At 55.0% G+C, this 13,071-nt stretch overlaps 1 protein-coding gene across 6 annotated transcripts in view; it reads right to left on the reverse strand.

Annotated features, from left to right (window-relative positions):
- Positions 1-13,071, reverse strand: part of MAP2K7 (mitogen-activated protein kinase kinase 7) — a 65,026-nt gene that overhangs the window by 18,637 nt on the left and 33,318 nt on the right. For all 6 annotated transcript variants that reach the window (XM_075902191.1, XM_075902193.1, XM_075902187.1 and 3 more), the window contains 9 exons: positions 10,137-10,281; positions 9,304-9,370; positions 8,531-8,644; positions 7,852-7,971; positions 7,529-7,636; positions 6,452-6,631; positions 5,660-5,740; positions 3,218-3,360; positions 89-134 (listed from right to left, as the gene is read on the reverse strand). In XM_075902191.1, the coding sequence (XP_075758306.1) occupies positions 89-134; positions 3,218-3,360; positions 5,660-5,740; positions 6,452-6,631; positions 7,529-7,636; positions 7,852-7,971; positions 8,531-8,644; positions 9,304-9,370; positions 10,137-10,281 (1,004 nt within the window). The remainder of the gene's footprint in view (positions 1-88; positions 135-3,217; positions 3,361-5,659; positions 5,741-6,451; positions 6,632-7,528; positions 7,637-7,851; positions 7,972-8,530; positions 8,645-9,303; positions 9,371-10,136; positions 10,282-13,071) is intronic.

Here is a 13,071-nt window from a genome sequence, read left to right on the forward strand (position 1 = left end):
CTGGGGGTGGCGGCTGGGGCTTTGTTTGGGGCACGTCCCTCCACAGCTTGGGGAGAGGGGAGCTCGGATTTCTGCGTCAGATACTCACAAGTAGCTTGTTGTACTTTGGTCTCTTCCTGTGATCTTTAGTAAGGCTAGAAAGAGAAAACACACAGACGCTTTGGCATCGCCACGCACAACCCACTGCGCTTAGGAGCATTTATAAACTCAGCCACTAGAGGTCAGTCTCGCTCACAAAACGTGTTTTGTCGGTGGAGGAGGTATGTGAGCGCTGCCTAGCAAGCAGGCCTTTCCCACCAGCACGGACCTGTCCCACACACTTGGGTTTCTGCTGCCTCACCTTGTGGCCCGCCAGGCAGCGCTGCTCAGTGGCACGAGCACAGAGGCTTGGTGCAGAGAGGGCAACTGAGCAGCTCACAAGGCTGAGTGCCAAGCGCCTGGGACTTAGGGAGCAAACAATGACGGCAGCCGAGGCAGGCCGGTGTTCAGTGCTGCTGTAGAGATGTCACCTGTCCAGGCCTGGTGCTCACACAGCTCCCATCACGCAAGAAGCTGGCCACCTACCAAGCACCTTTCCTCATGCTCCCCCAAGGAGCAGGAAAGGGTTGTAATCCCTTGACCCGGGGAAGGCACAGAGCCCGACTCAATTTCATCCAGGGAGGCTAGTCCAGAGCAGGGATTTGAACCTGGATTTCCCAGGGCCAAGGTACATGCTCTAACCCCAAACCAAGCACCTAGCTAGGAGAAGAAATGCCAAGGGCAGAGACTGGCCTTTACCTGTTACCGAGCCAGCCCCCCTGCTGTCCTGCCCTTTGGCTGTGCACACCCAGATGCACCTACCCAGACCTCCTGTGTGTGTGCATGAGGCCTGGTCACCGGGATGCCCCAGTGCTAAGACTGCCCAGACTCCAGGAAGGTGATCATGCAGAAGGTCTTAACACCGTGGCAAGGAGGGGCGAGCCCAGAGCATCTAGTGGCCAGGGCCAGGGTCAGGGCCAGCATTTCTGATGTGGGGGAGCGGGACTTTAACCACGACCCCAGGGGTGACTTTATGCACCTGAAAAATCTAGAAGTGTTTTGCAGATAACTTAGAAATGAGCTGACAGGCGCACTGCATCGGGCTGGAAAGAAAACAGATACAACGGCCATATGTGCAGTGTCTAGGTACGTGTAGAACAATCTGGGAATGACACAGCTAGGAATTCCCAATCCCAAGCCTTGAGGTGGAGCCAGACCTGCTCAGCTGTGTCTTGCCGTTCAACCATTCAGAGCCTTGTTCAGCTCAGCTGTTGGGGATGGGGGAGGAGCCTGTGCTTTGGGATCTGCAGGGATAAAGTCCCATATGAGGAGGGGCTGCTGCAGTACCGAGGGGTCTGACAAGCTGGAGCAAGGACAGGAAGTGGTGGGGTGATATCGGAAGTCCAATCTGGATAGGTGGTTAGGAGGGCAAGCACGTAGCCAACAGGCTGGTGTGGATGTGCCCCATGTACTGCTCGTGGTTCCCCTGGCTGGCCTGGAGGCTACTCAGGGCAGATTCTCCGATAGCTCAGGCATCACGGCCTTGTGCTTTGGTGCAGTAGAGGGGGATTCTGCCCCAGCAGCTGTGAAGCTCTAGTGTCACATGGCAGATCCAGCTGGCCGGGGAACTGGCCCAACAGAGCTGTACCTCCCCCAGTTCCTCCTGCGCCCCCAGTGCCCAGTGAGCTGTTCAAGCCGTGACAGAACAGAAGAGGGTCTAGTAGGTGCTGGCCACTGTCATTAGAAATCCACGTGTCAGAGACAGGCACCTGAGCTGAGCACCGTGATTGCTGGGGGTGCTTGCTGCCACATGGGGTTTTTCCTCCTTGCCACCACCATGCAGCTGTGTCAGGGTCAAAGGTCAGGACAGAGGTCAGAGCTGTGTGCTGCAAAGGCCTCGGGGTGGCACTGACCCTGGCAGAGGCCTGAGCTGTGCCCCATGGGCATGTGAGTGCAATGTTCAGGCAGGCCTCCCAAGAGTCACAGCTGGGCCTGTCAAGAGAGAAACCCTTCCACACACCCGCTAGTGCAGCGATTCTCACCCACGGGCACACCGGGCCTCTAGGTATTGGCTAACTTTTACAACTGACTACATAAAGATCACCAGCAAAGTCAGTACTACTAAATCGTCAAAGGCTCGTTTATACTGCTCTGAAAGGGAAGCGCAATGTTTCTATTCCAAGTGGGTTTATTTTACTGATACTGTGAAAACGGGAAAGGCGGCAATTCGTCAGTAACAGCGGGACAAGGACACTTCTGTATTTTTACTCTGATTTTCCAGGCAAGTACCTTTTAAGTGAGGTGAAACTCAGGAAATCAATCCCAGACGTCAGAAAAGAGTTACATCCCCTGCTCTCGGGCGTACAACTGGTGATTAGCCTTAACCCCACATACTCTCTCTCCTGCAGTGCTGGGAAAGGCCAGGCCCCGGATTGGTGACACTGATCTGCCAGGGTTCGAGCCAGTGGCGCATGGCTAGACACTGGGTCTGGGGAAGGCCACAGGTTCGCGCTGAGCTAATGACCCTCCCAGCCCCTTATGGCACACACAGCAGTGCTGTACTTTGCACATTTCCTCTGCACTCCGCCACACGGTCTTGTCCCTGCACCCCTTATCCTATGCTGATGCTCACATGTCCCCCTCTCCCCAGATCCCACCTGTGTCCCTTCTCCTCCCTCCTGTACTCTCTTGTGGTCCTAGCTTCCGGCAGCCCCTCCCCGTGCTCCAGGCACGCAGAGCAGCCAGTCTCCGGTTTCCAGCTGCTGCACACAGCTCACCAGGAACCAGCCACGCAGCCCCTTCTTCTGCCCTGCCCACTACCCGCCCTCCAGCACTTACAGCACCATACAGTGCAGCCCCAGAAGGAGCCACTCCCTGGAGAAAGGGCACAGGGTCTGGCAGTGTGAGTCCCATGTGCTGCACCATGGAGCTGGCCCACAGAGGTGCCCTTTAGGGGAGCATGGGGCACATCTACCAAAATCTGAAATGGTGCCCCTGCTCCACGGTGGCACAAACCCATCTACTTCAGAGATCACTCACTGAGTCACTGCTACTGAAGCAACAAAGGCTCAAGAGCAGTCTAACCAGGGCATGGCTGCTCTGCGGTGCCCCTGAGATGCGGTGGACAGGTTTCTCCTCGGCTGGGCTCAGGGGCCCAGGAATGGGGTCTCGGCTCCCCAGCAGCGGGACTGTCACTCACCAGTCTTTAACGAAGGACTGGAAGTCCACAGAGAAGCCCATGTTGTTTGGCAGCAGGGGAGGATCTTCCTGCAAGACCTTGGTGAGCACCTCAAAGTCCGTTTTACAGTTCTTGTAGGGAAACTGACCAGTAGCCAGTTCGACCTGCAGGGGGGAAGAAGGGAAGAGAACAAGGATTCAAACAGAATTAGAGAGCGCAGAGGCCTCCAGCATGCTCTATCTGCAATGCTGAGCTACTTCCATCGAATGCAATGAGACCTGTGAGTGCTCAGACCTCTGGTAATTAGGATCCTGTTAATCAGGAAATTACAACGGTGCCTAAAGCTGCAGACAGGGGCCTTGTGCAATTCATCGATTTGCAGGCCAGAAGGAACTTTCGTGATCATCTTGCCTGACCTCCTGTATAAATCAAGCCACAGGTCTTCGAGTGAACCATTTGAACTAGAGCAGATCCTCTAGAAAGGACAATCCAATGTAGAGCCGAAGAACAGCCAATAGACATTTAAAAGTTGCCAGCGATGGCAAATCTACCACAGACCTTGCAAGTTCTTCCAATGGTTAATGGCCCTCATGGTTAAAACGTGGGCCTTATTTCCTGTCTGAATTTGACCTGCTTCAACTTCCAACCAGTGGCTCTTGTCAGAACTCTGTCTGTTCCACAAGAGATCATTCTTGTCACATTTCTGTGCCCCACGTAGGTACTTACCAATTCTGACCAAGTCTCCCCTTCTCTTTGCTAAACTAATCAGAGTCTGGCATTAACTCACTTATTCCTGTGGATTTAGAGGACTGATTTCACTCCCACTGAAGTAAGAAGGATCTTCCTACCTGGCTAACTTCAAGCACCCTGCTGTGAATATTTTGGTCCATGGTTTTGACCCCTGATCTGTTTTATCCCCTGCAGATGAGATGGATTTATCCTGTTGCATCTCACTTAGCCTAGACATGGCCCTAGCCTGTCTATTTCACTTGATTTCTTGTTAGTTTCACTCTCTGGTCCTATGGCCTTAGCAACAAAGGCATTGTGTGTCCTGGTTTCACTGATCAAGAGGAACTTTTATCTTGAAAGAACATAAGAACGGCCATATTGGCTCAAACCAAAAGTCCATCTAGCCCAGTATCCCGTCTTCCAACAGTGGCCAATGACATGTGCCCCAGAGGGAATGAAAAGAACAGGGAATCATCAAGTGATCCCTCCCAACTTCTAACAAACAGAAGCTAGGGATGCCCATCCTAGCTAATATCCTCCATGAATTTCTCTAGCTCTTTTCTGAACCCTGATAAAGTCCTGGTCTTCACAACATCCTCTGGCAAGGAGTTCCACAGGTTAACTGTGTGCAGTGTGGAAAAAATACTTCCTTTTGTTTATTTTAAACCTGCTACCTATTAATTTCATTTGGCGACCCCTAATGCTGGGTTAGGGAACAAATAAATAACTTTACTTCACTTTCTCCACACTAGTTATCACTTAAAGTGTTAGTAGGAACATTATGGTGGTGCCTAGATGTTCCACTGAAATCGGGGCCCTGTTGTGTTCAGCAGTGACTGACAGTTTCTGCCCCAACGAGATTCCACGCTAAACAGACAAGGCAGACGACAGAAAGGATCAGTGTCCCCGTTCTGTGGGTGGGAAACTGAGGCCCAGCTGGATGATGTGATTTGCAGAGAGTCAGTGGCAGAACCGGAATTTGAATGCAGGACTCCTGAGCTTTGGGTGACGTTTCAGCCACAAGACCTGCCTGTTATCTGCATTCCTCTTGTTTAGGCAGTTCCTTTTAAGAACAGGAGTACCAGAAGTTTACGACAGATCCCAGAGCTGCCCCAAAACCTGCATTCCTCGGCCACACAAACCAAACTAAAGCTGCACAGTGTAATTCACAGATTTATGGATTCCAAGGCCAGAAGAAACTCTTGTGATCTAGTCTAACCTCCCATAGGCTATGGCTACACGACAAGTTTTTGCAGCCGAGAGTATGCTAACGACAGACTCATTAGGATATTTTCTGCCGATGCCTTTTGTGCGAGGGGTTTTTGCGCAAAAAGAATCAGTGAAGCCACTTACATCTTGCGCAAAAACCCCTTTTGTGCAAGATCCTTATGCCTCTCCGGGAGAGGGACAAAAGTTTTTTGTCACTTTTCTCGGGGGGAAGGAGGGGCTTAAGCACAAAATGTGCTGATCCCAACATGGCCCTGTGGGATGTTTCCATTTCAGTGAATCTATTTTCCAACAGAAAAAACCTGCAGGTGAAACCTTGTCAGTCCGCTGGAGATAAAAGCCAGCAGCTGATCTGCCCTTCCCTTACTCTGCAGTGACCAAGAGAATGGTCACAGGGCACCTCTTAGGTCTTTGTGCCTCAAAATCACTGAGCCCCTCATGGGAAATCTCAGCCTTGGGTTCCAAGCAGTGTTTTGCATAGGAAGGTCAAGAAGGGACTTCACTCACCAGGGAGATGCCCAGGCTCCACACATCCGCTCGGATATCGTAGTCTGGTTTGGTGGGATCAGGTGGGTCTATCCTTTCGGGCTGGAAAAAGAAAAGACACGCTCAGCCCAACAGAACTTACCGGGTGGCTAGGATCTTACATTCACCAAACACAACTCACCCCAATTACAGATGGAGGTTATGGAACCATGCCCATATCTACTGATATGCAGCTAGCTCTGGGGTGGACGTAGGCAGCTGTGTAACTGCCAGGCAGCAATGCCACAATGTAGGACAGGAAGTGAATCTATCTACAGATTTCTAATGTGCATATCAATAAAGTCAAGACAACTCATGTAACCCTGTTTTGGGATAAGGAAGGGAATTACCTGGCTGAAATTAGGCCAACCACACTGGGGCTAGCAAAGGAGGCCAGATCCCCAGTAGATCTAAATGGGCCTACAGACACTAGGGACAGATCCCTGACTGGCCTAAATCAGCACAGATTCACTGAAACCAACAGAGCTGTCTCCATTTACCCCAGTGGAAGATCCAGGGTGGGAGCTTTCAATAACAAGTAGATGGGATCCTGGTTCACACAGGAAATCTCAAGACGGACAGTGCCTCCTACTGTCATCCGGGGAGCTGGTTAGCTGGCCAGTCTTCAGAGATCTCCCATGGCAATACTGACCAAGCCTCACCCATGCAGCAGGAGAGGAGGCCCCATCCCATAGTACCACCCCACTGCCTCAGGCCCAGGGGCTCCCTCTCTGAGCCGCTGGGGGTTACGACATGGCATGGCCCAGCCCTCACCGCCATGTACGCTGCACAGCCCGCACTCCGGGTCTTGGCCTTCGAGTCCACCAGCCTCCCGCTGATCCCGAAGTCACACAGCTTGATCTGCCCCCTCTCGTCCAGCAGGATGTTGGAGGGTTTGACGTCTCGGTGGATGACGCCGTGCTTCTCCTTCAGGTAGTAGAGCGCCTTGACGATCTGAAAGGCCACAGCCACCCCATGCTGCTAGAGACGGCGGCTCCCAGTCAGCCCAGACACCCCGCTGCCTCCTGGCGTCACCCCGAGAGAATCAACAGGTGGAGGGGCCAGCTAGAAAACCCGGAGGGCCCTGGCTGATACAGAGGAGTGGTGGGCAGCCTGCGGCCCGGGGGTTCTACGTGAGACCCGCGAGACATTTTGTTTTACCGCGCACAGGGGGGCCAGATTCTGCCGCTTTCCGTCTGCGTCGTTTTTCTCCTATCGAGGTGACAGAGGTGACACGCAGGTAAAGCCAGGGCAGGTGAGGTGAGGTGGCTGCTGACAGGGAGAGCTGGGCGCTCCCTCTGCAGCCCATCACTGCGCTGCCACGGTACAATCAGCCCCTCCCCCACATTCCAGGTTCACAAGTGCAATGAGCAAAGCCACCCGGCCCCAGGAGACCGTCTCTGTCACGACAATCCTGCAGCCCACTGAGATGGAGAAGGGCCACTCACTAGCCTAGGCTGCCCATTGCTGCTCTCTATGCAGCAGGGAGGCCTCAGCCCCTCTGTACACAGCTCTGCGGAGAGCACCCTGGCACCCCATGCTCCGCTCGAGGCCCATTGATCCCACAATTCCTGTCCTGGAGAAGGGAGGAGCCAGCCCCTCTCCCTCTGATGAGATGGGATTGCAGGCCCAAGGCCCGGAGCATGTGGCACTGTGCAGAGAGCACTGGGAACAGGCCCTGAGGCGCGAGAGCGCCCCCTCTGCGCAAAGCCCTCCCAGCTGCCAAACAGCAGAGGCCACTGGGGCATCTGCTCCCTCCCAGCTGCTCACGTGGGAGAACAGTTTGGCAGGTGCCTGTCCCGCGGCATCCAACTCACTGGCCCTTCCCCCACTCACTGCCTCAGAACTCACCGCCACCGTCATCTTCCCCAGGATCCTCTCGGGGATGGGCCCCTGGATGCGCTTCTTCAGCTTCTCTGCACATGTGCCCATCAGCTCCATGGCAATGAAGACGTCCGTCTGTGGGGGAGGCAGACCAAAGCCAGGTTACCACAGGGAGCGATGTGCGCTAGGCCGCCCTCTTGAAGAGACAGATACGTGGAGAGGAGGGGGCTTAGGGTCACAGCGCAGCCCCGGGGTGGGTTGGCAGCAGCGGGACTCAAACCTGGGCGCGCCAGCTCGGACACGCAAGGCAGGGAAGGGCAGCCACCAGGGGGCCACCAGAGCACTCTTACATTGGTGATGAAGGTCCCGAAGCACTGGACAATGTAGGGGCAGTCGTGGCTTTTCAGCACCACGTCCAGGTCCATCAGGATCCTCTTGTTCTCCTCCTTGTTACCTGAGCGCCGCATTTGCTGAAGGGACCAGACAAGAGGAGGGGATTTCAGAGCGGCTGCCTGGGCGGAGAGCCGCCTGCAGGGGGTGAACAGAGTCACCTGCTCTGCCTGCTATGCAGGGACCAGCTAGCTCTTTGCTAATTAAGGCACAATCCCCAACCAACTATCCGTAGTTCAGAGGTGGGGAAACCGAGGCACAGAAATGAGCAGTGACTTGCCCAAGGTCACACGGAGCCAGCAGCAGAGCTGAAAACAGAACCCAGGAATCCCGACTCCAAGGCCCCCTCCTCCAACCTCTAGACCCCACTCCAAAAGCAGAGGATTTGCCAGCCATGGCCCCTCTGTCTCCAAGTACCACTCCTCTCCCAGATCTGAAAATAGGACGCAGGAGTCCTGACATCTAGCACTGCCCAGCTCTGACCACTAGACACTGCTCCTCTTTCAGAGCTGGGAATAGAGCCCAGGAGTCCTGACGCTCTATCCTCTGCTCTGTCCATTTAACGCCACCCTTCGCTCCCTGATGGAGCCGTGCTCCCCTTCCTCACTCCGTTTGGAATGCCCTGCCCCCGAGGCTCACCTTCACGGCTATGATGTGCCCCGTTTTCTTGAACCGCATCTTCCACACCTGACCACATGTCCCGCTGCCGATCTCCCCCAGGTTCTCCAGGTCATTGATCTCTGCCTGGTACCGCTGCAGAGAGACAGATGCAGAGTGACGACAGAGCCCGTGTCCATACGCAGGGGTCAGGCAGAGCACCCTGCGGCAGGAGAACTCCTCAAGGTGACGTCCATGGCAAGGCTGCCAGTCAGCAGGGCACCAGGCTTTGCTGGCCAGCTCACTGGATTCCCCACCCCACACTGCGCCTTCCTGCCTGTTCTTTCACCCACCAATGGAGCTCAAAAGGGCAGGGACTCCTCAATTCCCCTCTCCGGAGGGGTGGGCATCCCAAAGGCAGCCTGGGCATGCTGGCAGGGAGCTTGCTTCATGCAGCCAGCCCTGGGACAGAGGACTTTGTCACAGAGGACTTTGTCTCAACTTCAACACAGAACAGCCACCACTTCTGGTTCACCACGCAGGAGCTGTTTAATAGCTGCACAGCAATGCCACACAGGCCTCCCCCTCCCGATGTGGCAGCTGGCTGCACAGCAACACCACATAGGGACCCCTCGCCCAGGAGTGAAATGCAGCCACTCCTGGGGTGGGTCTTGCTAGCTGTTTAAAAGCACAGTGCCACACAATGGTTTAAGATAGAAAAACGGACACAAACTGGGGACACTCTGCGCTAGTTGCTACCTACAGTGCTAATGGTGGAGCCGCACTGAGAACACTTTGCACTTTTTCCAACTCACCTGCCCTCCGATGGTCAGGTAACCCGTTTGCTTCATGATTTCCTGCAACTTCTGATCGATCTCTATACTAGAGAGAGAAGTGGAGAATGTTTGGATGGAGACAACATACCAAATCCAGGCACTGTGTCTGAGGGCTTCGAGGAATCCAAGGGGGGCCCTGGCTGAGGACCCCAAACTACCTGTAACTGCATCACGTCTAGTGGTCTCATCTCTGTGCCCTGTGGCTCTAGATTAGCCCGGTGAGCGGGTTAGCCCAGAAGAATAAGGAGGGGAAAAATCTCACTGGCCTGACCAGATAGCCTGCTCGTCTCGTTGGCCGAGACAGGTGGCCTGCTCGTCTCGTTGGCCGAGACAGGTGGCCTGCTCGTCTCGTTGGCCGAGACAGGTGGCCTGCTCGTCTCGTTGGCCGAGACAGGTCACTCTACTTCATTGGCCTGGCTAGTTGACCCACAACAATTTACACAACAGATGACAAAATAGGTGACTGGTGCAGCAACCGTATTACATGCAGTACCCTGCAGGGGGAGCCAGCTAGCCAGACCAAGAGCAGCAGGTTCCTGGCTTGCTGCCCCTGCAGACACACACACGGGTTACAGCAGGGGCCATCCAGAAGAGCCCATGTCCATACGCAGGGACCAAGCAGAGCCCCCTGAGCCAGAACTCCTCAGGGTGACCTCCCTGGTAGGGCTGCCAGCCAGTGGGGCACCCGGCTTTGCTGGCCAGCTCCCTGGATTCCCCGCCCCACACTGCACCATTTTGCCTGATTCCAGCGGATTCCTTAATTCAGCCCCAGTGCCAGCCCCTGAGAGGGGGTGCCCTTTCCCCCTGCTTACCTCTCCATGCTCCTGGGCATGAGGAAGGGGGGCTGGGGCAGGCCCAGCATGTGGCGGGGGCGCGGCTGATGGGTGTGATGCTGGGGAGAGTTCTCCGAGGAAGAGGAGCGGCTGCTTCCCTCGTTCGCCAGGGGGAGCTGCAGGGCTGCGGGAGCAAGAGAGTCAGCAGGTCCCTTTCACATTGCTCCAGAGAACCCCCTGCCTGCTGCACACAGGCCCAGATCCCTGTCCAGGCTGCATGGGCTTGCGGGGGCCTAGCGGAAGGAGGGACGTGATCCCAACACGGTGCAGTGCCCATCCGAGAGCAAAGGCCTGTGCGCGGCTAGAAAGCACCGACCCTTCCCCTCCCCCTCCCCCTGGAGCCTGGCCTGCTTTGGGCTGGCAGAGGAAACAGTTCTGGCAGAGCAGCAATTTCCCTTCCTCCTCCGTCTCCAGCATTGCTCAAGGGCCCCGGAGGCAAGTGGGAAAGATCCCGCCCTTCACCAAGGAAGAAGCTTTGCCCTGGTTATTTCAAGAAAATTTGAAATGACTCTAGCCCCGGGGCAAGAGGCTGGTTTGAGAGCCCGGGAGACTGACAGCATCTGAGTGGAGCCGCGCAACAGATACACGGGGGAGCTTCCTGCACGCACACCCTGCTGCCCACGGGGCCCCCTTCTCACCGGAACCCCCCCCGCTTTCTGAGAGCCGTGGCATCCAACCAGTTCAGAAGTAGCAGCCCCTAGAGTGGCTTCTGCTACAGCCAACTAGCCACACTCAACTGGCCAAATAGCCACATGTGGCTAGCGTGCTGGACACTGTGCGCAGCCTGAGAGTGTGTGGGGAGGGCACACCTCCCTCTATGGCCCATTCACACTCGAGTCATCGCTGAGGCTGCCATACAAGGGGAACAATTAGATTTTGATCTTTTGGAATTCCCCTGGAAAGGGGCAGAGTCACATTCACACCAGGATCTGGGAGGATGCGGGACTAGCATGATGTTCACGTCCCCCTGAGCTGCACCAACCGGACTGACCCTCCCAGAGGGGCACCCATGCAAATTTCAACGCACAGGGACCCTGGGCCGTCTCACAGAAGCAGGAAGCAGGTCAAAGGTCCATGCAGCCAAAGGCAGAGCCCCAGATCAGGGACAGCCCTACTAGCTTTGGCGGCAGAGGTAGGGGGAGACCAATGTAGCTGGATTGACCCAGGGAGGCAAAGCCAGGTTTGCCTGCAGGCACCCAAGGGAGGGACTCCCATCGTGAAGCATTTAGGGACCCTATTTTTTACACGGGGTGTGTCAGGTGCTGGGAAAGAATGGGCCATCATTGGAGGGGAGAGACATGCCAGTAAATATTAACTACCCGCCCCCATTCTTAAAAATCACTGGACAGGATAAAGAACGGACTGTAGGGAACTATGCTGAACAGGCCACCACGGGGCGACTGGCCAGGTTAAACATAATGAATCTTCTTGGCTCATTAAGTTCCAAGGTTCAATAAAGCAGATTTTCCTGGCAAAAATCTGTTTCTCTCTTAAATTAGGGTTGCTCACCCCAGGCCTCAGAAAAGTGGTAACAGCTGTTGGTAGTGACTGTACTGGGCTGGATCCCAAGCGCTAGATGCAGAGATGCACAGGATACAGCTGGGCTTGGATTGCAGACTGGTCACAAATGATCCTAACACTTCCCTACATCAGCTCACCCGGGTGGGTTTTATAGCCTGGGCACTGCAGGAGCTGGGTGATTTGTTCGAGGCCAGTAGGCAGGGAACCCAGGCACCCAGATTTGAGATTTAACGATACAATGGGCATGGGAGAGCTCAGTGGTTTGAGCCTTGGCCTGCTAAACCCAGGGTGGTGAGCTCAATCCTTGAGGGGACCATTTAGGGATCTGGGGCAAATCTGTCAAGGATGGTGCTTGGTCCTGCCATGAGGGCAGGGGCCTGGACTCAATGACCCCTCAAGGTCCCTTCCAGCTCTGTGAGATAATATATAATATGGAGATATACCTAACTAAATCCTCCTAGTCACTTTTGCACTCTCCAGCCTGCTGCCCCTGCTCCCCGCTGCACCTCGGCATGGTCTGCTACAATTCAGCCAACGGGCACTGGCAGCATGCCTTAAATGTAAGGAGTCCGTCAGATGAGAGTTAAGGAAGTGGTCACAGATGGAGCCTCTTCAGGTTTCACAGATCAATGTGAACATGAAGGCATCTTCCCCTAGTTAACAGTTCTGCCGCCACAAGGCCAGGATCCTGCCCGGATGAGCAGTGAAACCAAGCCCCACTGGTTGCCCTTGGAAGTTTGAAGCCAAGTTTTACTGGAGCAAGTCTCTGAAAGAGCAGGGAGGTCACTGTGGTTGTTCCCTGGCCTTATCACACAGGTAACGGGGAAGGACTGCATCCTCCCACAGGCCTGAAATAAAGCTGCCCCTCCAGAAACTCAGAGCTATAGCCTCCTGCAGCACACCCGTGGTCCACATCCCACTGCTCAAGCTGGCCTCAGGAGACTACAGACTGCAGCATCCAGTGCTGCCAGGTCTCGGAAGGTAGAGCACTGCATGCTGCGATCTGTGGTCCTTCCGCCGCCCACAGGCTGTGCCCTCTTGTTGAAGGCAGGGGAGGCTGATGGTAGAACTCGATGAAAATTGCAGCCATGTTCTGGTCTCATGCTGCCCAAAGCACCACCACCAAGGTCAGTGGAGTTACTGCAGCTCAGCAGAGTGGAATCTGACCGTAGCTTACTATGAAAAGCAGCCCACCTCAAGTCATTTCCAGAATCTTCCCATACCAGTTCTCCATGGCCAAGCCAAGCTACCCTAGGCTGTTACCCCAATGGCAAGGCCACTTAGGAGTCGCAGCAGCCAGTAAGCTGGGACTGAGAGGCCACTCAACGAAGGTTCAAAGCATGCTGTGCCAAGGAGACAGGAGTTGCAGCTGCTGCGACCAGGGCACTGGTGA

This window comes from Pelodiscus sinensis, chromosome 19 (genome assembly GCF_049634645.1).
Source record: "Pelodiscus sinensis isolate JC-2024 chromosome 19, ASM4963464v1, whole genome shotgun sequence".
In the NCBI taxonomy this organism is placed as follows: Eukaryota; Metazoa; Chordata; order Testudines; family Trionychidae; genus Pelodiscus; species Pelodiscus sinensis.